The sequence below is a fragment of the Aotus nancymaae genome, unplaced genomic scaffold (assembly GCF_030222135.1).
Source record: "Aotus nancymaae isolate 86718 unplaced genomic scaffold, 86718_ANA_hifiasm-v0.15.2.pri h1tg000067l, whole genome shotgun sequence".
NCBI classification, from domain to species: domain Eukaryota; kingdom Metazoa; phylum Chordata; class Mammalia; order Primates; family Aotidae; genus Aotus; species Aotus nancymaae.
The window spans coordinates 6,354,430-6,376,832 of NW_026988482.1; the positions used below are offsets into that span (position 1 = coordinate 6,354,430).

The 22,403-nt window shown below is 45.6% G+C and overlaps 1 protein-coding gene across 9 annotated transcripts in view; it reads left to right on the top strand.

The window, feature by feature from the left end:
• Positions 1-22,403, top strand: part of VPS8 (VPS8 subunit of CORVET complex) — a 353,273-nt gene that overhangs the window by 319,892 nt on the left and 10,978 nt on the right. For all 9 annotated transcript variants that reach the window (XM_064366881.1, XM_064366879.1, XM_021674475.2 and 6 more), the window contains one exon: positions 19,729-19,809. In XM_064366881.1, coding sequence (XP_064222951.1) covers positions 19,729-19,809 — 81 coding nt within the window. The remainder of the gene's footprint in view (positions 1-19,728; positions 19,810-22,403) is intronic.

The following is a 22,403-nucleotide window of genomic DNA, read 5'->3' on the forward strand; positions in this document are numbered from 1 at the left end:
ATATTCTCAGCAGCAGTGAATGAGAGTTCCTTTTGCTCCACATCCTCACCAGCATTTGGTGTTGTGGTGTTGTTAGTGTTTTGAATTTTAGCCATTCTAACAAGTATGTAGTGGTATCTCATTTTCTTAAATTCACAATTCCCTCGTGATGTAGGATGTTGAGTATCTTTTGACTCACATGCTTATTTTCCATTTGTATATCTTCTTTTCAAATTTTATTTTAGATACAGGGGGTATATGTAACAACATGGGAATATAGAGTGATGCTAACATGGAGCGTGTGAATCCTGTCACCCAGAGAGTGAGCATAGTACCCCTTACCCTCTAGTATTCCGCAGTGTCTGTTCCCATATTTATGTCCATGTGTGCTGGATCTTTAGCTCTCACTTCTAAGTGAGAACATGTGGTATTTGGTTTTCTGTTCCTGTGTTAATTTGCTTAGAATTATGCCCACTAACTCATCTGTTTTACTGCAAAGGATGTGATTTCATTTTTTATAGCTGCATAGTATTCCACGTATACCAGATTTTCTTTATACAGTCTACCATTGATGGGCATTTGGGTTGATTACATGTCTTTGCTATTGTGAGTAAGAGCCATCTTGATGGTGTGAGATGGTATTTCATTGTGGTTTTTATTTGCTTCTCTGATGATTAGTGATGCTGAGCATGTTTACATATGCTTTTTGGCCACTTTTATGTCTTCTTTTGAGAAATGTCTGTTTATGACATTTGCTCATTTTTAATTCAGTTATTTGGATTTTGCTTATTAATTTGTTTAAGTTCCCTGTAGATTCTGGATATTAGGTCTTTGTTGGATGCATAGTTTGAGAATATCTCCTCCTGTTCTGTAGGTTGTCTGTTTGCTTTGTTGATAGTTTTGTTGTTGTTGTTGTTTTGTGTGTATTTTTGCTTTTGTTTTGTTTTTGCTTTTTTTGCCGGGCAGAGGCTCTTTAGTTTAATTAGGTCCCGCTTGTCTATTTTTGCTTTTGTTGCAATTGCTTTTGGAGACTTAGCACAAAATTCTTTGTCAAGGGACAGTGAATGAAACCAAGACTTAGTTCTTTGAAAATATAGACTAGACTGATAAACCACTAGCTAGGATAACAAAGAAAAAAGAGAAGATTCAAATAAATATGATCAGAAATGACAAAGATGCCATTACAACTTATCCCACAGAAATAGAAAAGATCCTCAGAATATCAGGAACAACTCTCTACACACAAATTAGAAATTCTTTTTTTTTTTTAGACAGAGTCTTGCTCTGTCATCAGGCGCCAGGCTGGAGTGCAGTGGCGCGATCTCGGCTCACTGCAACCTCTGCTTCCTGGATTCAAGCAATTCTCCTGCCTCAGCCTCCCAAGTAGCTGGGACTATAGGTGCGCGCCACCACACCCAGCTAATTTTTGTATTTTTAGTAGAGACAGGGTTTCACCATGTTGGCCAGGATGATCTCGATCTCTTGACCTCGTGATCCGCCTGCCTCGGCCTCCCAAAGTGCTGGAATTATAGGCGTGAGCCACCGCGCCCAGCCCACAAATTAGAAATTCTAGAGGAAATGGATAAATTCCTGGAAACACACACAGAATAGATTGTAACTCTGAGTAAACCAATATCAAGCTCTAAAATGGAATCAGTAATAAAAACCCACCAACCAAAAAAAGCACTAGACCAGATGGAGTCACAGCCAAATTCCATCGAATTATGCTTCTTTCTACCAGAAGAAGAACTGGTGCCAATCCTACTGAAAGTATTCCAAAATATTGAGGAAGGACTCCTCCTTAATTCATTCTGTGAAGCCAGCATCAACCTAATGCCAAAATCTGGCAGAGACACGATGAAGAAAGAAAACTTCGGGCCAATATACCTGATAAACATAGATGCAGAAATCCTCAACAGAATACCAGCAAACCGAATCCAACAGATTTCCGTGGCCACAAAACAAAACAAAAAAATGAAGTACCTGGGAAGACGGTTAACCAAGATACCTTCTACAAGGAGAACTGCAAAACACTGCTGAAAGAAATCAGAAATGTCACAAATACTTGGAAAAACAGTCCATGCTCATAGATTGGAAGAATCAATATTATAAAGATAGCCATGCTGCCCAAAGCAATTTACAGTCAGTGCTATTGCCATCAAACTACCAACGTAATTCTTTACAGAATTAGAAAAAAACTATTGTAAAATTCAGGTGAAACAAACGAACAAAAAGACCATGAATAGCTGCAGCAGTGCTAAGCAGAAAGAGCACAGCTGGAGGCATCACACTACCTGACTTCAAACTCTACTTTAAAGCCACAGTAACCAAAATAGCTTGGTGGTGTTACAAAACAGACACATAGATCAATGGCACAGAATAGACAACTCAGAAATAAAGCCTCAAACCTACAACCACCTGATCTTTGTCAAGGCCAACAAAAACAAGCAATGGGGAAAGGACTCCCTATATAATTAATGATGCTGGTCATCTTTTTGATGAAATTGTTAATGATTAACAGTTTCTCCATTTTTTTAGTGGTGGTCTAGGATTTACATATGCATCTTAGCTTTTCATATTCAGCTTTTGATTTAAAGTAGCTTCCATTTGTATATATACTCCTATATAGCTTTATTTCCTTTCCCCGACTTTTGTGCTGTTGCACATACCACAAAATATATTTAGTACCACTAGTAATATATAGTCTATATATATTGTTATATTGTTAAATGTACCATATCTAGTAATGTACAAACATAATACACTGTGGTAATTTTTACTTTACCATCTGTAGTCACTTCCTTAGCTTAATACATCTTTGTTTTCATCCACTTCCTTTGTGCAAATGTTACACATATATTACATTTCTACATATTATGAGCCCATTTTATTTTTATTATACACATTTGATATGATTGCTTTTTAAAATAAGTTATTAGAAGAAAAAAGCAAATATGCATTTATACTGTATTTTATAATTGCATGCTTACCTTTTCCAGTTTTTTTTTTTAAACATGGATTTGAATTACCCTCTATAGTCAGTCGCTTTCATGCCAAAGAACTTGCATTCATAGTTTCTGTTTTTTTTGTACTTTAAGTTCTGGGGTACATGTGCAGAACATGCAGGTTTGTTACACAGGTATACACGTGCCATGATAGTTGGCTGCATCCATCACCCCGTCATCTACATTAGGTATTTCTCCTAATGCTATCTCTCCCCTAGCCCCCCACCCCACCACAGGCCCCAGTGTGTGATGTTCCCCTCCCTGTGTCCATGAGTTCTCGTTGTTCAACTCCCACTTATAAGTGAGAACATGTGGTGTTTTGTTTTCTCTTCTTGTGTTCGCTGAGAATAATGGTTTCTAGCTTCATCCATGTCCCTGCAAAGGAGATGAACTCATCCATTTTATAGCTGCATACTATTCCATGGTGTGTATGTGCCACATACTCTGTATCCAGTCTATCATTGATGGGCATTTGGGTTGGCTCCAAGTCTTTGCTGTTGTGAACAGTGCTGCCGTAAACATACATGTGTCATGTGTCTTTATAACAGAATGATTTTTAATTCTTTGGGTATATACCCAGTAATGGGATTGCTGGGTCAAATAGTATTTCTAGTTTTAGATCCTTGAGGAATCGACACACTGTCTTCCACAATGGCTGAACCAATTTACACTCCCACCAACAGTGTAAAAGTGTTCCTGTTTCTCCACATCCTTTCCAGCATCTGTTGTCTCCTGACTTTTTATTTTTATTTTTGTTTTTTATTTATTTATTTATTTTTGAGACAGAGTTTCGCTCTTGTTACCCAGGCTGGAGTGCAATGGCGAGATCTTGGCTCACCGCAACCTCCGCCTCCTGGGTTCAGGCAGTTCTCCTGCCTCAGCCTCCTGAGTAGCTGGGATTACAGGCACGCGCCACCATGCCCAGCTAACTTTTTGTATTTTTAGTAGAGACGGGGTTTCACCATGTTGACCAGGATGGTCTCGATCTCTTGACCTTGTGATCTACCCGCCTCGGCCTCCCAAAGTGCTGGGATTACAGGCGTGAGCCACCGCACCCAGTGTCTCCTGACTTTTTAATGATCGCCATTCTAACTGGTGTGAGATGGCATCTCAATGTGGTTTTGATTTGCATTTCTCTAATGACCATGATGATGAGCTTTTTTCCATATGTTTGTTGGCTGCATAAATGTCTCCTTTTGATAAGTGTCTGTTCATATCCTTTGCCCATCTTTGATGGGGTTGTTTTTTTCCTGTAAATTTGTTTAAGTTCTTTATAGATTCTGGATATTAGACCTTTGTCAGATGGGTAGACTGCAAAAATTTTCTCTCATTCTGTAGGTTGCCTGTTCACTCTGATGATAGTTTATTTTACTGTGTAGAAGCTCTTTAGTTGAATTAGATCCCATTTGTCAATTTTGGCTTTTTGTTGCCAAAAGCTTGGAGCCAACACCAAGCTTTGGTGTTTTTGTCATAAAGTCTTTGCCCATGCGTATGTCCTGACTGGTATTGCCTAGGTTTCCTTCTAAAGGTTTTTATGGTTTTAAGACTTATGTTTAAGTCTTTAATCCATCTTGAGTTAATTTTTGTATAAGGTTTAAGGATGGGACCCAGATTCAGCTTTCTGCATATGGCTAACCAATTTTCCCAAAACCATTTATTAAATAGGGAATCCTTTCCCCATTGCTTGTTTTTGTCCAGTTTGTCAAAGGTCAGATGGTTGTAGGTGTGTGGCGTTATTTCTGAGGCCTCTGTTCTCTTCCATTGGTCTATACATCTGTTTTGGTACCAGTACCATACGTTTTGGTTACTGTAGCCTTGTAGTATAGTTTGAAGTCAGGTAGTGTGATGCCTCCGGCTTTGGGTTTTTTTTTTTTTTGTTTTTTTTTTTTGGCTTAGAATTGTCTTGGCTATGTGGGCTCTCTTTTGGTTCCATATGAAATTTAGGTGTTTCTTTTCCAATTCTGTTAAGAAAGTCAATGGTAGCTTGATGGGGCTAGCATTGAATCTATAGATTACTTTGGGCAGTATGGCCATTTTCACAATATTGATTCTTCTTAACCATGAGCATGGAATATTTTTCCATTTGTTTGTGTCCTCTCATATTTCCTTGAGCAGTGATTTGTAGTTCTCCTTGAAGAGGTCCTACACATCCCTTGTAAGTTGTATTCCTAGGTATTTAATTCTCTTTGTAGCAATTGTGAATGGAAGTTCATGCATGATTTGGCTCTGTTTGTCTCTTATTGGTGTACAAGAATGCTTGTGATTTCTGCACATTGATTTTGTATCCTGAGACTTTGCTAAAGTTGCTTATCACCTTAAAGAGATTTTGGGCTGAGATGATGTGGTATAAACAATCATGTCATCTGCAAATAGAGACAATTTCACTTCCTCTTTACCTATTTGAATACCCTTTATTTCTTTCTCCTGCATGATCGCCCTGGCCAAAACTTCCAATATTGTGTTAAATAGGAGCGGTAAGAGAGAGCATCCTTGTCTTGTGCCAGTTTTCAAAGGGAATGCTTCCAGTTCTTGCCCATTTAGTATGATATTTGCTCTGGGTTTGTCATAAATAGCTCTTATTATTTTGAGTTACATTCCATCAATACCTAGTTCTTGAGAGTTTTTAGCATGAAGGTTGTTGAATTTTGTCAATGGCCTTCTCTGCATCTATTGAGATAATCATGTGGTTTTTGTCTTTGGTTCTGTTTATGTGATGGATTATGTTTATTGATTTGCATATGTTGAGCCAGCCTTGCATCCCAGGGATAAAGCCAACTTGATCATGATGGATAAGCTTCTTGATGTGCTGTTCAGTTTGCCAGTGTTTTATTGAGGATTTTTGCATGGATGTTCATCATGGATATTGGCGTGAAATTTTCCTTTTTAGTTGTGTCTCTGCCAGGTTTTGGTATCAGGATGATGTTGGCCTCATAAAATGGGTTAGGGAGGATTCTCTCATTTTCTATTGTTTGGAATAGTTTCAGAAGGAATGGTACCAGCTACTCTTTGTACCTCTGGTAGAATTTGGCTGTGAACCCTTCTGGTCCTGGACTTATTTTGGTTGGTAGGCTATTAATTGCTGCCTGAATTTCAGACCTTTTTATTGGTCTATTCAGAGATTTGACTTCTTCCTGGTTTAGTCTTGGGAGGGTGTAAGTGTCCAAGAATTTATCCATTTCTTCTAGATTTTCTGTTTTATTTCCATAGAGGTGTTTGTAGTATTCTCTGATGTTAGTTTGTATTTCTGTGGGATCAGTGGTGATGTAACCTTTATCATTTTTTATTGCATCTGTTTGATTCTTCTCTCTTCTTTATTAGTCTGGGTAGCAGTCTATCTGTTCTCTTGATCTTTTAAAAAAACCAGCCCTTGGATTCATTGATTTTTTTTTTTTTTTTGGAAGGATTTTTTTATGTCTCTATCTCCTTCATTTCTGCTCTGATCTTAGTTATTTCTTGTCTTCTGCTGGCTTTTGAAATTGTTTGTTCTTGCCTCTCTAGTTCTTTTAATTTTGACATAGAGTGCTGATTTTAGATCTTTCCTGCTTTCTCTTTTGGGCATTTAATGTTATAAATTTCCCTCTACACACTGCTTTAAATGTGTCTCTGAGATTTTGGTACGCTGTGTCTTTGTCCTCATTGGTTTCAAAGCACATTTTTATTTCTGCCTTCATTTTGTTGTTTATCCAATAGTCATTCAGGAGCAGCTGTTCAATTTCCATGTAGCTGTACAGTTTCGAGTGAGTTCTTAATCCTGAGTTCTAATTTGATTGCACTGTGGTCTGAGAGACTGTTTGTTCTGACTTCCATTCTTTTGCATTTGCTGAGGAGTGTTTTACTTCCAATTATGTGTTTAGAATAGGTGCAATGTGGTGCTGAGAAAAATGTATATTCTGTTGATCTGCGGTGGAGGGTTGTGTACATGTCTATTAGGTCTGCTTGGTCCAGAGCTGAGTTCAGCTGGTTCTTCCTTTGGTCTTTGAGGTCAGTGACCTTTGGATGGGGTCTCTGAGTGGACGTCCTTTCTGTTGATGTTGAAACCATTTCTTCTGGTTTGTTAGTTTTCCTCCTAACAGGACCCTCTGCTGCAGGTCTACTGGCGTTTGCTGGAGGTGCACTCCAGATTCTACTTGCCTGGGAATCACCAGCAGAGGCTGCAGAACAGCAAAGATTGCTTCCTGTTTCTTCCTCTGGTAGCTTCATCCCAGAGGGGTACCTGCCAGATGCCAGCCAGAGCTCTCCTATTTGAGGTATCTGTCAGCCCTTACTGGGAGGTGTCTCCCAGTCAGGATACCCTGGGGTCAGGGAGCCACTTGAGGAGGCAGTCTGTTCATTATCAGAGCTCGAACGCTCTGTGGGAAAATCTGCTGCTCTCTTCAGAGCTGCCAGACAGGGATGTTTAGGTCTGCTGGAGCTGTACCTACTACCACCCTTTTTTCCAAGTGTTCTGTCCCAGGAAGGTGGGGGTTTCATTTTTAAGTCCTTGATGGGCTGCTGCCTTTTTTCAGATATCCCTGCCCCGCAAGGACATACAGTGAGACAGTGCCTTCAGCTGCTAAGCTGTGTTGGGCTCCACCCAGCTTGGATTTCCTGACAGCTTTGCTTACATTGTGGAGTTGAAACTGTCTACTCGAGCCTCAGCAATTGTGGATGCACCTCCCCTCACCAAGCTCAAATGTCCCAGGTCAAGCTCAGACTGCTGTGCTGGCTGTGAGAATTTCAAGCCAGTAGATCTTAGCTTGCTGGTCTCAGTGAGGGTGGGACCCACTGAGCCAGACCACTTGGTTCCCTAACTTCAGCCCCTTTCCAGGGGAGTGAACAGTTCTGTCTCATTGGCATTCCAGGTGCCACTGGGGTATGAAAAAAAAAGCTGCTGTGGCTAGCTCTGTTTCTGCCCAAACAGCCACCCTGTTTTGTGCTAGAAACCCAGGGCCCTGGTGTTTGTGTAGGTACCAGAGGAAATCTCCTGGTCTGTGGGTTGTGAAGACCATGGGAAACACTCAGTAGCTGGGCCAGGTGTAGGAAACAGTCCCTAATGGCTTCACTTGGCTTGAAGAGGGAGTTCCCTGGCCCCTTGCACTTCCTGGGTGAGGCAACGTTCCACCCTGCTTTGGCTCGCCCTCCTTGGGCTGCTCCCACTGTATAACCAGTCCCAATGAGATGAACCAGTTACCTCAGTTGGAAATGCGGAGATCACCTGCCTTCTGGGTCGATCTCGCTGGGAGCTGTGCACCAGAGCTGTTCACATTCGGCCATCTTGCCCAGGGACATTAGCAGTTCTTATAAGCCACGTCTGCTACCAACAAATTCTCTCCGTTTTTGTTTCTCTGTGAAAGTTTTTATGTCACCTTCCTTTTTGAAAGATAGCTTTGCTGGATATAGAAATCTTAATGGGCAGTTTTGTCTCTAAACATTTTGACTATGTCAACCCACTGCCTTGTGGCCTCCATTGTTTCTGCTGTTAGTTTTATTGGGGTTCTTTGTAAATTACTAGTCATTTTTCTCTTGCTGCTTTCAAGTTTTTCACATTGTTACTGACTTGGCATTATATTATTATGTACTTTCAGATACATTATTATGATGTATCTGTTTATGGAACTCTTTGTTTTCATCCTACTTAGAATTTTTAAGCTTCCTGAATGTGTAGGTTATTGTTTTTCAATAAACATAGGACATTTTTAGCCACAATTTATTCGAATCTTTTTCCTCTCCTTTCTCTCCTCTTCTGGTCCTCTCTTTATGCTTCTGTGGGGCTGATGACACCCCACATTTCTTCATTCTTTTTTCTCTCTTCTTCAGCTTGCATGATCGCTATTGGTCTGTCTTCAACTCAGCAATCCTTCTGCTAGCTCCGATCTGCTGCCGAGCCTCTCTTGTGAATTTATTTCAATTGTAGCTTTGAACTCCAGAATTTTTATGCATTCTTTTTTGTAATTGGTATCCATTTATTGACACTGTCTGATGCTATATTATCATCATACTTTCCTTTACTTTGTAAACCATGCTTTCCTTAGTTCTGTGAAGATATTTATAATGACTATTTTGAAATATTTTTCTGTTAAATCTGACATCTGTTTACTCTTACAGGCAGTTTGTGTTTTCTGCTTTTTTTCCTGGGGATTGATCATACTTTCCTATTTCTTTGTTTGCCTCATAACTTTTTGATGGAAACTGGACATTTTAGAAAATATATTGTATACCCTATGTACTGGTCCCCCTGCCCCCGGGGCTTGTTTTTGGTGACTGGCTAGATGAATTTAGTGAAGTCTACTTTTCTCCATAGTATTAAGCTTCTGATATTGGTCCTCAAGTAGGTGCAGCCGTGGGTGTGTCCACAGTGTCCCTGGAATGACAGTGGTACTGGCCGGGCTCTTATGTGTTGTTGTTTTTCTCTGACCACACCTCACTGCTGAGCTCCACGAATTGCCTGATGATTGCTCTGTTGTTTCCACTAATGCCTTAAGACATAAATTGTCCATAAATTAATGCAGTCAGATTGCAGTTTCTTTTAGGTAATAGTGTGAGACCTATTTTTGACATTTCCTCTGACCTCACAAGGTCTCCTGCAGGTGTCTTTTTCCTCACTTCTCTTCTGCAAAGTAGCCAGCCTATAGTCCAGGTTGTATCTTCATGAAATCCACAAGTCTCTCCCCAGTTGCATTTCACCACTACCTCCACTGTTCTTAAGAACACACTTAGGATGGAAATTCTCTGTATTCAGTTGCAAGTGAAATCAGTCCCTCTGGGGAAAGATTAGGAGCTATTTATTTTAGAGCCTGCTTCTTTCCCAGGGGAAAATCTCAGAGCTGGGGCTCCGGAGCTGGGGCAGGGACAATGGCAAGCTTTTGTCTGAATGTCATCCTGCAGTCTAGGAGTTGAATGCTGTGGGAAGTGGGGAGGGACAGCAGCGTAAGGTGAGAGCCTGAGCAGCCTCCTGGTCTCCTCTCCTGGCCTCATAAGCCAGGGCAAGGGTGGTCAGAAACCGAGGATTTTCAGTGCACAGCCTCCAAGGCAGAGCTTCTACTGCATGAGTAGAGGCTGCCAGAAGACGGGAACCTCCATCACCTCTTGACTGCACTCACCCAGGACTTAGCCCAGCAACACATAGCAGAAGGCAGGATAAGAAATACTGCAGTCCTGCTCCTACTGGAAAGAAAGCCTTCCAACTGTGATCTTGGGATAAGAGAGGCTGCTGCTGTTGGCTGCAGCAGCGTGCAGTTTCTGCCTTGCTGAGTTGTGAAGGTGGGGAAGGGAGCAGTCGGTTCAGAAATCATAGTCATCTTTCTTACCAAATTTTCATAGTGTAGGAGGGTAGTTTCTTCATTTGGGCTTTAAACGCTTGGAGTTTTCGTTTTATAGTTTTCACCAGTTTTTATTTGGAGTTTGTTTTAGTCCATGTGTATTGCTATAAAGGAACACCAGAGGCTGGTAATTTATAAAGAAAAGAGGTTTATTTTGCTCATGGTTCTTCAGGATGTGCGAGCAGCATGTACCAGCATCTGCTTCTCGTGGGAGCCTCAGATTGCCTCCACTCAAGGCAAAGGGGAGCCGACACGTCCAGAGATTACATCATTACCAAGAAAAGGGGCATTGCTAGCCTGATACTTTAGAAGCCAACACTGTGACACTATGGGGTTTTGTTTTGTTTTGTTTTGTTTTGTTTAGAAAAGAAATGCTTTTTATTATAAATTAACAGGGGGACAGGAGTCTAGCTCAAATCTGTCTCCCTATGCTGGCTTTAAGGCAGTAATTTTATTAGAAGAGATTTAGGGGGTAGATTCTGGGATTAGTGGTGATTAGTAGAAGAAAAGAGAAGGTCTGGAAAATCCTCAGGCATGCATGGTTATCTCTTCATGCTACCTCATGGGTCTTGTGCAAATTCGTATGAAATATGCAGTAGAAATTGGGCTGTGACATCAGCAAGCTCATTCTGCACAAACGCCAGTCTGCCATATTGGTTCCAGCCAATTTCAGCCGTTTTTTAATCTCATAAGCAGAGGAAGTTTCAGCATTTTAGCAAATTGTTTCTTATCTGCTATCCTGCAAACTCAAGAATTTCTGTTAGTCGCAGATTGTTGTTAACTCTTTGGGGCATGGTTTCAACATGGTAGGAGAAGCACAAAGAGAGGGACGGGAGGAAAGTGCCAGAACCACCTCTCATGGGAACTAAGAGAGTGAGAAACCACTCGCCTCCCACCCTCGCGGAAGGCGTTAATCTATTCATGCGGGATACACCTCCGTTAGGCCTCTCCAATGTCGGAGATCAAATCTCAACATGAGCATTGGAGGGACCCACATCCAGACTAGAGCAGAGCTCCTCAGGCTGTCACGCTGGAAGTAGTCTCTCTCCTCATCCGTTTTCACAAGCAGTGTTCTGCCTCTGCTTGAAAACCACCTTCTTAAGGCAGGATATTCCATCTCTGGAGGCTCTAACCAAGATAATTCTTCCTTATGGTAGGTGACACCAGTTGATCCTGGTCCTTCCCCTAGGACCTACCAAAATTAGTTTAATCCTTCTTTTATAGAGCAGAATTCCAGTGCTTCATGTGGCTGAGGTCCTGAACCTCCAGCCCTTGGTGGTCTTTTGCCCAGGCACAATATCCACAACCCATTTCCTCTGTCTTCTCCCCCCATCATACCACATCCCTTTGAGTAGTACCATTGTACTTCAGGTGAGGTCATTTTAGAACAAAATCACATCATCATCTTCCTTACTCTAGATTCTGTTTCTGTAAATGGAACCAAAAGCACGTTAATTTTTTAGCAGCCATTTTGCATGTTTGATTCACAGTGGACATGTTGATATCAGACTCCTGATTCTGTTCACATACGCTATTAATGTACATACCCTTGGCTTCTGGAGCCAAGTGCGAGGCATTGCTTACCTTGTTTCCATTTATGACCCTTGGGAATCGTTTTTTCCTCCCAAGGATAGGCCTCTTTTCTCTTTAAGCCACTGATAAAGTATTTGTATATAGCAAAGCCCAGGACAGAGCCTTACAGCTTATCATCAGAGACAGGTAGCATCATTTATTAGCTCCCAAGCTAATGCAACTGAGAGCTAATAGGTGTGGGTTTCACGCTTCTTAATATGACACTTTTTCTTTTTGAGACGGAGTTTTGCTCTGTTGCCCAGGCTGGAGTACAGTGGTGCAATCTCCGCTCACTGCAACCTCTGCCTCCCGGGTTGAAGCCATTCTCCTGCCTCAGCCTCCTGAGTAGCTGGGATTACAGGCACCTGCCACCACGCCTGGCTCATTTTGTATTCTTAGTAGAGATGGGATTTCTCAATGTTGGTCAGGTTTGTCTCAATCTCCTGACCTCAGGTGATCTGCCCGCCTCGGCCTCCCAAAGTGCTGGGATTACAGGCGTGAGCCACCGTGCCTGGCCGGTTTTGCGCTTCTTAATATGACACTTCTGCTTGAGTACTCGTCTTTCCCACTCAGATTATCACGTGTGTCTCATCATGGGGCTGTGTCTGAGACCATCTCGGCACCAGTAGTTCTCTGCACTGTCCTGTGCCCTCTCCATACGGAAGGGAATGCTCCCCCGGCAAAACAGGAGTTCCCTCACGGCTACCATCTTCTTGGACCTTAGAGTTGAGACTATTGATCAAGTTACAAATTGGCCTTTCCCCTCCAACACGTCTGCTGATGGTGCTTTTAGGCACTTCCCACAATATATGGCAGTTACCCTCTTTCTCTTCAGCATGTGTGACAGAGCCACCAGCAGCCTGTTGCTGTGCATTAAAACAACTCAGGAGGCCACTCTTAATTGCGCTGTGCTGAATCACCCATTCGTAAAGGTCATGGAATTTTAACAGAGCTTTGCAGACTGTGCTGCTCTAATGCGTGCGGTGTTTTCTGGTGGCTAACATTCTGTCACTGCAGAGCATAGCCTTCTCAATTGTGCCACCCTGGAAAGCTCCCACTTCTTCATATAGTGTCAGACGTTGGATCGGGCCTGCTCGGGAAACAGTGAGACTCTCCACTGGCTGATGCAGAAGGGAAGGAGGCGGAGGCGAACGTCAAGTGTGGGCTCCGCTTGGGGCCATCTGCTGTGTGTGACAAGTCACTGCCTTGGGACTTTTATGTGTTTTTGTTGTTTTCTACAAATATCCTAGGTGTGTTCTAGTTAGAATTTATATTTCTTCCATCATAGTATTGAAGTTTTGCTCCCTGGTTTTCCGTGAAATATCAACTAATGGTAGGTGTCATTCCAGACACAGCACATCCTTAAAAGAGAGCCGCTCCTATGTGCTGTCAGCCTCTGGATTTTTGTCATCTTCCTTTAGAGACTTCTGAGGTTTTTTTCTGGCAAGCTATTAATTACTGTTAAAGAAGCCACATGTTTTGGGGGCTTGTTTTGAGTTCTGCCAGGGCAGATCCCCAGAGTATCCTTTCCCTAATGCCCTGAAACAGTAAATCTTTCTGGATTTCCTTGAGATCTTCCTGTACTGACAAAAAGAAAAAGCGGCTGTGGGACGGCCACAGTATGCCACGTGGCAAGACTCCAAGTTTGCACAGGACAGTGGCCCCTGGAGGAGGGGGCACTCTCCGTGTCATCCGTCTGTGTCCCAGTCCTGTCATGTTCATGCCTGTTTGTAACCGCCCTGCTCTCTGCCCTGGCATCTCGGGGTAGTGATGACTCGGGGTAATGCCTCTGTTACACTGTGGGTGGCAGCACCCAGCACTGATTGTTTAATGTTTGGGACTGTGAGCGTCCCCGCCTGTGAAGCAGATACACTCCGATGGCCAACCCTTCCTCACATAATTATCTCTGTCAAGAAAACGGGAAGGTTTTCATGAACTTGACCAAAGAGCTACATTAGTTATCTAAAAATTCAAACTGTATTCTACATTTTTTAATCCATTTTTAAAAAATACGTGCTGAGATGATCGGCTTTTGTTTCCTCAGATTTTCTGCAGGCTGTTGCCTTTCAAAGCAGGTGGGGGAAGGAGTCGCCAAGCGCGTGCAGGAGCAGTATCTGGGATTCAAAGACTCTGAACCAACTGGGGGTCATTTTCTGTTGTGAGGGAGCAAAACGGGTGAATAACACCAAACAGAAGATACTTACATTCCCTTATGTAATGACACAGCTTTCACCTAGCGCTAGCCTTATGATGGCACCGCAGAGGATCCTGGTAGGGACTCGGGCAGATGCAGTGTCAGCCCCTACAGACGCAGACCAGGCAGCCCAGGGTGTCCGTGAGAAACTCACGATACCGTATACCTTCAGAGCACCTGATGTCACGAACATGTCATAGTGGGCTATAGCGTTAGACCTGTTACCAAGAGTCACCCTGTCTCTTACAAGCTGTATTTTAATATGTCTAAACTTCAGTTTCCTCACAGGTAAATTAGAGAAAATAATGTCTCCTTCATCGGGCTAACGTACTCATTAAACACAGCTAGCAGAAGGCCAGCGACTAATCGACAGCAGGAAAGGTCCTTTCTGCATTTCCCTTCCCAGCCCTTTCCTTACAGGAAAGAGCCTTGTAAGGTAGGCTGTGCAGAGATTTTCCCCATTTGTAGATGACATAACTGATATGAGGGATATCAACACAGCTAATTCGTGTCAGAGCCAAGTTCAGAGTTTTCTGTGATGGCAGAAGGCATTCATGAACGCCTTAGTGTGTACCCAGAGCTGTGGTGACATTGTATGTGAAGTGTCTCCCTGCAGAACCTAGCTTAGCTCTTAACACTGGGCTTTGGTCTAGGCTTCCAAAGTCATTTATTTTATTTTATTTTTTTGAGATGGAGTCTCTCTCTTGTTGCCCAGGCTGGAGTGCAGTGGCGTGATCTCGGCTCACTGCAACCTCCGCCTCCTGGGTTCAAGTAATTCTCCTGCCTCAGCCTCCCGAGTAGCTGGGATTGCAGGCATGCACTACCATGCCTCGGCCTCCCAAAGTGCTGGGATTACATGCATGCGCCACCTCGCCCAGCCCCGAAGTGATTTTTAAGCAGAACACTAATAGCTCTATTTATTTTCATTCACTGCTCTCTCGTTTTCTCTCCTGGGCTTTTTGTTTATACTTTATAGAATGATGGGATGCGTTTTGAAATTAAAGCAGAATCATGAAGGATCCCCCAGAGGGAGGGCGGGCGTCCATCAGTTTCACAGGAGCGTGATTAGGCAGATTGACCCAGGTAAGCGCTGCACTGCTGCTCACACAACCTTTTGGGTCCCTTGAAAGTGACTTTCCTCAGGCTTCTTCCAGACAGATACCCAGAGAATGGCAGATGAAAGACATCTCTGGAACTGGACTGTCCCAGTTCAGATCTGGGCTCTGCCACCAACCAGAATGACCTTGGCACATCACTGAACCCCAGGAGCTGAGCTTCTTCACCTGCAAAATAACAGTAACAAAAGTACCCACCTCATAGGGTTTTTGAGATGATTAAATGAGATGCTCCGTGCTAAGCACTTATAACAGTGGCTGGCACATGGTCATCACACGATGGATAAAGCGAGCCGCTGCAGCGGGGGAGGGAGGGTTGTTCCTCTGTGTCGCATCCGAGAAGGCGTCAAGCAGCCTTTTTCCCCGGTACTGTGAAAAGGTCACCGTGTTGTCTCTTTTTAATTGTGGCATTGAAGGTCTTGGGTTGTTAAGGTTATTTTTCACTTAGCCTTTCAGTCTCTATCTGTGGCCTCAAGCACTCGCCTCCCTTAGAGCTGGTGATTCTAGGGTTATGACAGCTACTCTAAACGAATCTCCCGCAGAGATGTTCTGCCACATTTCCCCCTGCCCTCTCTAGGCAGCCTGGCAGCTTGTCTGCCCGTTGTATTATTTCATTACCTAACTCATTATTAGCGGTGACCTGCTGAGAGTTTTGAGGCACTGGGGAATGAGGGGCTATGAAGAGTCAGGTTCAATGGCAAACTGTGTTGTGGGTGGGAATTTGGAAAAGGTATTTCCTGTTTGCAGAGGGAAAGGAGTGCCTTTTCCTTTATCTCGGAAGCTAAACTTTCATTTTAGGCAAAACTTTTAAATATTAAGGACTTCCAATGTGAAACAGCTTAGGCGGTGGCAAAAGACTGGCTGAGGCTGTAACAGAGACAGAGAAAGGTCTCTGCCTTCACTGCCACCAGAAAGTTACAGGAGCAAAGACAGATGATCGTGTTGTGACTTATACAAAGTGGCCCGTGCCTCTCACAAACCAGGTTTGCTTGTCTCGTGTGTTAGTGTGGAAAGATAACTAGGAAGGGAAACGTTGGGGTTTTGATTCCAGGATCTTAGTAATTGTAGAGAGTAAGAAACGAACAAGCAGAGCTCAGGCTTCTGTGACTGCCCGTGTCTTCGAGTGTGGTTGGAAGGCTTCATGTCCACAATCCCTAGGAGTCGTATCACCCCTGTTTTGGGAACTTGGCCTGTCGGGTGCAGTGGGTCGCGGTTGTTTTCCTGTGTCAGCGCTTGATATGTTTATTAAGAGGTCTGCGGATCTTGAAAGCTGTGGTTTGTTTTCTTCCTTCTGGCGGCTATAGTTACCGCCCCCACTTCCACACCTGTGAGTCACTGAGCTTTGGAATGTGCTCGGCGTGTTAGCCCAACGTCCCTCTCCCTGGGGCTCCACAGATCGTCAGGACCTCATCTTCCCCAGTTCACTCTAACGCTGAGTACTGCAAGGCCGTTTCCAGGGTTGCCACTGTTTCTTCTTCTCATATTCGCTGCAGTTTAATTTTTAGCTCTTAACACTGGACTTTGTTACATGGGAAGAAAGAAATTTGCTCTAGCAGACAGCAGCAAATGCATTTTTCCTTCCCTTCCAATTGGAAAATCACTCCCACCCAGTTTTATCCGGGGGAGGTCTAGTGGTCTGAGAATACGTGTATGTTTCTGGATGTGAGCGGAGATTGTGTTCCTATTTTGTTGCCCACCCCCCCGCCACCCTTTGTTTTTTGTATGACCCTCATTTGGCATCTGTACACAGAAACTGTTACTTCTCTTCAGGCTGTCATGTGTCTTTGTGACATTGCCCCTAATTTGCTTCTGAATGTGCAGTAAAAGATAAAAGTCATGATTAGGCTCAATAAACATTACAGTGTTTCTTGACTCTTTCATGCCCAAAATGCCTGCTAATCTCATGGTGCCCACCTCTTCCCCGGATGGTAGAGTGTGGCCTGAGGTGGCATTGCCCTTTGATAAACTGGAGCATAGAGGAGAGCTGTGACCTCCTCAGGGTATACAGGGAGCTGGGAACAGGATTGGAGCCCGCGTTTCCTGATTTCACCCCGTTGTTCTTTCTGGGGGACACTTCTTTCTGGGAGTGTAAACAACACAGTCGCAGTCATGACTGCCATTTATTAAATAGCAAATGGACGCCAAGCCCATACATTATCTCTCATTTTCATAATTCTGCAAAGTAGAGTTTTACAGATAAAGAACCTGAGACTGAGAGAAGCCGAATTACTTGCTTGGAGCCACTCACCTAGTCTTGGGCAGAGTCCAGATTGAGCCCAAGCGTGTCAGAAGCCTGCCCTGTGTTCTCACTGCATTGCAGAGGGTTTATGCCGACTCCAGCGATAAGTAGTAAGAAACCAGAAATCTGCGCGCCGGCTCCCATCCCTTCACTTGACTGGCGGACGATGACTCTGTGGCTGCTCTGTGCCAAGCACATACTGGGCACCGGAGAGCAAGACGGACGGGAGCTGATCTCAGCAGCTCTCATTTCCATGCAGTTTTCTCTCTCACTCTCCGCGCGCCGTCTTCTGCACATCCCTGACCGCTTTCATGACCCAGTTTCGCCCGTGCACGATGCTCTGATGCCCCCGCCTTTCTGTGTCTCTAGCCACTTCAGGGCGAGGGCCACGCCGCGGTGTCACGGAGACTGGCTGTGTGCGGCACCTGGGGGCCTTCCCGCGCTCTAGTTAGTGGCACTCAGTGAGAACTCGCGGAGGCCTGTGCGTCTGCGATGTGTTCTGCGCGCATTGCCTTCTTCACTCTTCCTAGCCGCTTTATGTGGTGTAGCTGTAGTCACTATCCCCATGTGAGCAAAAACAAACACGCGAAAAGCACCCAGCCCGGAGAGAATAGGCAGCTCGCCTAAGATGCTGCTGCTAGTAATCGTTAAAGCCAGGCTTTGGGCTGAGGCCGATGAACCCGCCAGCCTGTGCGGTGCAGACACGCGGGACAGGCTCATAATACAGAGCAAAGAAAAACGTCTTTTTACCAATCTATACTTAAACAAAAACACATCTGAAATCAGCTTTTAACTATGGGTATCTCTGAATTGTGAGAAAAGCTAGCATATACTGAGCCCTCGCCTGTCTTAGGCAGTTGCAAAATTTTTTTTCTTTTTTCTTTTTTTTTTTGAGATGGAGTCTTGCTCGGTCACCCAGGCTGGAGTGCAATGGCAATGGTGGGATCTCAGCTCACTACAACCTCTGCCTCCCGGGCTCAAGTGATTCTCCTTCCTCAGCCTCCCAAGTAGCTGGGGCTACAGGCACCCACCACCATGCCTGGCTAATTTTTGTATTTTTAGTAGAGACGGGGTTTCACCATGTTGGCCAGGCTGTTCTTGAAACTCCTGAACTCAGGTGATTCGCCTGCCTCGGCCACCCAAAGTGCTGGGATTACAGGCGTGAACCCCATACCCAGCCAGGCGACACTTTAAATATGTATCTCATTTAATTTGTGGTAACCTCAAAAGGTAAGCATTACCCCTTAGCTTTTGGAGGGAGCAGGCCAGAAGGCTGATGCCTCCAGGAGGGCTTTGTTTACTCTATGGATAAGTGCCCATTCTTTCTGAAGCTCTGGACCCTCCTGGGATAAGTGCCCATTCTTTCTGAAGCTCTGGACCCTCCTGGGATAAGTGCCCATTCTTTCTGAAGCTCTGGACCCTCCTGGGATAAGTGCCCATTCTTTCTGAGGCTCTGGACCCTCCTGGGCATCTGCATTGGTTGCATTAGTTTTGGCCATGAAAGACAGTTGCAAAGTCGTAGTGGTTTAAGCAAGAGAGAAGTGTAAATGCAGCCAGCCAGGGCACACCACGCACCTCCTTCAGCTGTCTTCTGTCTTGTGGCTCTGCCGTCCTTCACACAGGTGAGGCAGTTGAGGCTTAGAGAAGTGCCGTGGCTTGCCTGAAGTTACATAGCAGGTCACTGTCAGGACTCGTATTCAGATTCTCCTCTGACTCCAAACCTACAGCTGCCTCCCAGGATCCCATTTCTTCTCTCTGGGTAAGAGTCGGATCGGGTCCACCGAGAAGAGGACCGCAGTTTGGCAGGTCCCGCCGCAACAGCAGGGTGACAAGACAAGGTGCTGTAAGAGCAGCAGACCGGCCCTTTCCCAAAAGCAGCAGACGGATCTTGCCACCCCGTAGGCGGCCACCAGCTTTACAGTGCGACAGGGAGAGGATGAGATTTTTAAATTACAATGCGTCTCCTGTTCCATCAGAGGAAAGGGGTATCCTTGCTGGCCATAGGAAGCGACGGACATGGGAGTGCAAGACTGGAAGGAACTAAATAGCTCTGACAGTCATGCCAAAGAGGGCTGAAGACCTCTGAAAGGAGCCTGCACCTGTAGGCACCTGGAGACGGGCCAGCCCACAGCCTCGCCAGGGAAGGGTCTGGAGGGACAGGCTGATTTCTAACTCATGTCAGTGTGTATCTCACTAACTGCTGGCAGCAGGGACTGTTTTCAAAGGATGAAGGAAGCTCCGTATTCCGCTTCAGCGTAGTGTTGAGCAAGTTCAGAGGCCACCCAGCCACGTGATGTTGCTAATCTTAGCGGTTTTTGTTTTTCAGGCAACCTCAGAACCTGTTCTGGATCCACAGCAAATCCAAGCATTTGATCAGCTTTGCCGTCTCTACCGAGGAAGCTCCAGGGTAATGTTTGCCTGGCTGTTTATATTTTTATTTCCCTATTTGTAATTTCCTGCTTTAGAAACGCAGTGTCTCTGAACCTCCCTCTAGCCTCCTCCCAGCCTGCAAGGTGCCCTGGCATCCCTGTTATGGCTACATGGACAGCAGACCCTGGCCCCAGGGAGTGCTCAGAGCTTGGCAAAGAGGGCAAAGGAAGTGGAAAGCTGTCTGTCCCTTACCTGCCATGAGCTGTGAGGACACAGAAGCGCTTCTGTGTTTGACCTCCCTCCAGAGACAGCAGGCCGGAAGGCTGGTGCCTCAGGAGGGCTTTGTCTGCTATGTGGATAAGTGCCCATTCTGTCCGAAGCCCTAGACCCTCCTGGGCATCTGCATTGGTTGAGCTAGTTTTGGCCATGGAAGACAAATGCACAGTAGTCGTGGTTTAAGCAAGAGAGAAGTGTAAATGCAGCCAGCCAGGGCACACCACGCACCTCCTTCAGCTGTCTTCTGTCCTGTGGCTCTGCCGTCCTTAACACGTGACTTCAACTTGGATGGTTCAGCGTGGTGGCTTCCACTTACCTCCATTGTCTAGAATTTAGACCCATGGCCACACCTAACTGCAGTGGAGACTGGGAACGTTGGTCTTGATTCCGAAAGGCCTTGGGCTGAAATTCTTGGTCTGCTCTAACTGTGGAGGAGGAGCACAGACTGGATGGCGTCCAGCAGTCACTGCCACCGCATCGGACCGGGTGTCCCCCAGGCACTTGGCGTGTGTATTCATCCACCGTCTCCACCTGTTCTGTGCCTAGGGCCTGCCTCAGGAATGGCACCTCTGCCATCCAGCCACCCAGAGCAGAGACCTGGCAGCACTAGGCTCAGCCCTCACCTTCCCCCCGACTGAGGACGTCCTGTGGGATCGTCACTGCTAATCCCCCTTGCACCACTACCCGGGGTTGGGTGTCCTTATCACTCATGGAGGCCACTGAAGGTCTTCTGATTGGCTAGGAACCCTTCTGTCCCTTCTCCATGCGGCTGCCTGACTACCCTTTCTAAACCCAAATGTGTCGTGTCACTCCCTTGCTGAAGACGCGTTCTGGATCTTCACCACCTAAAGAACGAGTCCAGACCCTGCCGCCTCCTCCACGCCCAAAGCACAGCTAAATCCTGCTGCTCCCGTTTGCTCCTGAGCTCACGGTGAGCTTGTGCAAACTGCTGCGTACTCGGCTTCTCTGCCTGGGCTCCCTTGGCCCACTCCCCATTCTTAGGCAGAACCTGCTGGGTTACTTGGTAGCCCAGGGGAAAAAGTGGTGTTCCTTCTTTGAGAGTTGGTCTGGGCAGAGGTTGTTATTCCAGGAAGCTTCTCCAGGGGTCTCCTGGATGCAGTCCAGCAGCTTTATTGAACGGGCGTCACCCCCATCCCTCCCCAGCCTCAGCCAAGCCCCGCCCCAGGAGTTGGGTCTCTGGGTCTTCCAAGGAGGTTCTTCTGCTTCAAACTGTTGAGCTCTTATTTAGGGCTCATTGGTTTCCAGATCACAGAGTGGCCAGAGCAGAACACAAGCATCTCTTTTCCTGGGAAATACAAGGCTTTTGTTACCGCTGCTTTTGCGGTTGCTCTTCCCACCTCACGGCGTCAGGATGTGAAGGCACGGAGTTGAGCTTCTGCTGCCCATTCTGCTCAAAGCATTGCACATAGCAGTCATTGCAGGGAACTTCGCAGGCTGATGGGCACTGGGAGGGTTATGGAAGAAAGGAAGTGGCACAGGGTGGACTCGGACAGAGCAAGGGACATCTCTTGGTCCCTGCGCGATGGCTCGAGTGGGCCTGCTCGGGCACTTGCGGTCAGAGCTTGTGTCAGAGCGACTGGCTTGTGAATCAGACCATAGATGTGTCTCCAGGCCAGGACCTGGATTAGTTTTGATAAATTGACACGTAGGAGCCTTCAGATGTCTCCCCAGTTACCACAGACACCGGCACTGAATTTGCAACAGAAGTAAATGCACACGCGAGCTTGTGCCACCGTTGCCAGGGTTCGGAGGGCACCTCAAAGACGTGGTGCCTGGCAGGTGACTCTACACTGCCACTTCCCACTGGTGACCTAGGGCAAGTCACTTCTCAGGTTCCAGGCTTTCTGTCCCAGAGGGATGCTTTGAAGGGTTGGAAATCACACACATGGCAAGGACCTGGCAAAGTGCCTGTGGTGGAGACACTCGATACCACCACGAGAGGTGATTCAGCATCCCCCGGAGTTCCGACATGTTGTGTGGACGCAGACAGGTGGCCCTGAGGAGTGTGATGGCCTGCTCGTCTCAGCTGCACATGCCCCATGGGCCAGGCTTTCACCGCCTCCATGTGAGCCTACGCGGGTCCCTTAGAGTGCGGGTAGCGGGTCACGACGGCCCCTCCCCAGGGCCCAACTCCTGTTATTAGGGAACATTTTTACCTTGGCTCTGAGTTTTCCTTCAAGTTAGCTCTGTGGGGTGGAAATTAATTCACAGTGTTCTGGGAAGCAACAGGCAAAGACCCTAATCAGGCAGGAAGTCTGAGGACAGTGGGTGTAGAATTCGTCTCTTCTCTGACCATCAAGGGCACCTCGAGAGCCCGGCTGCCAGCTCCCTACC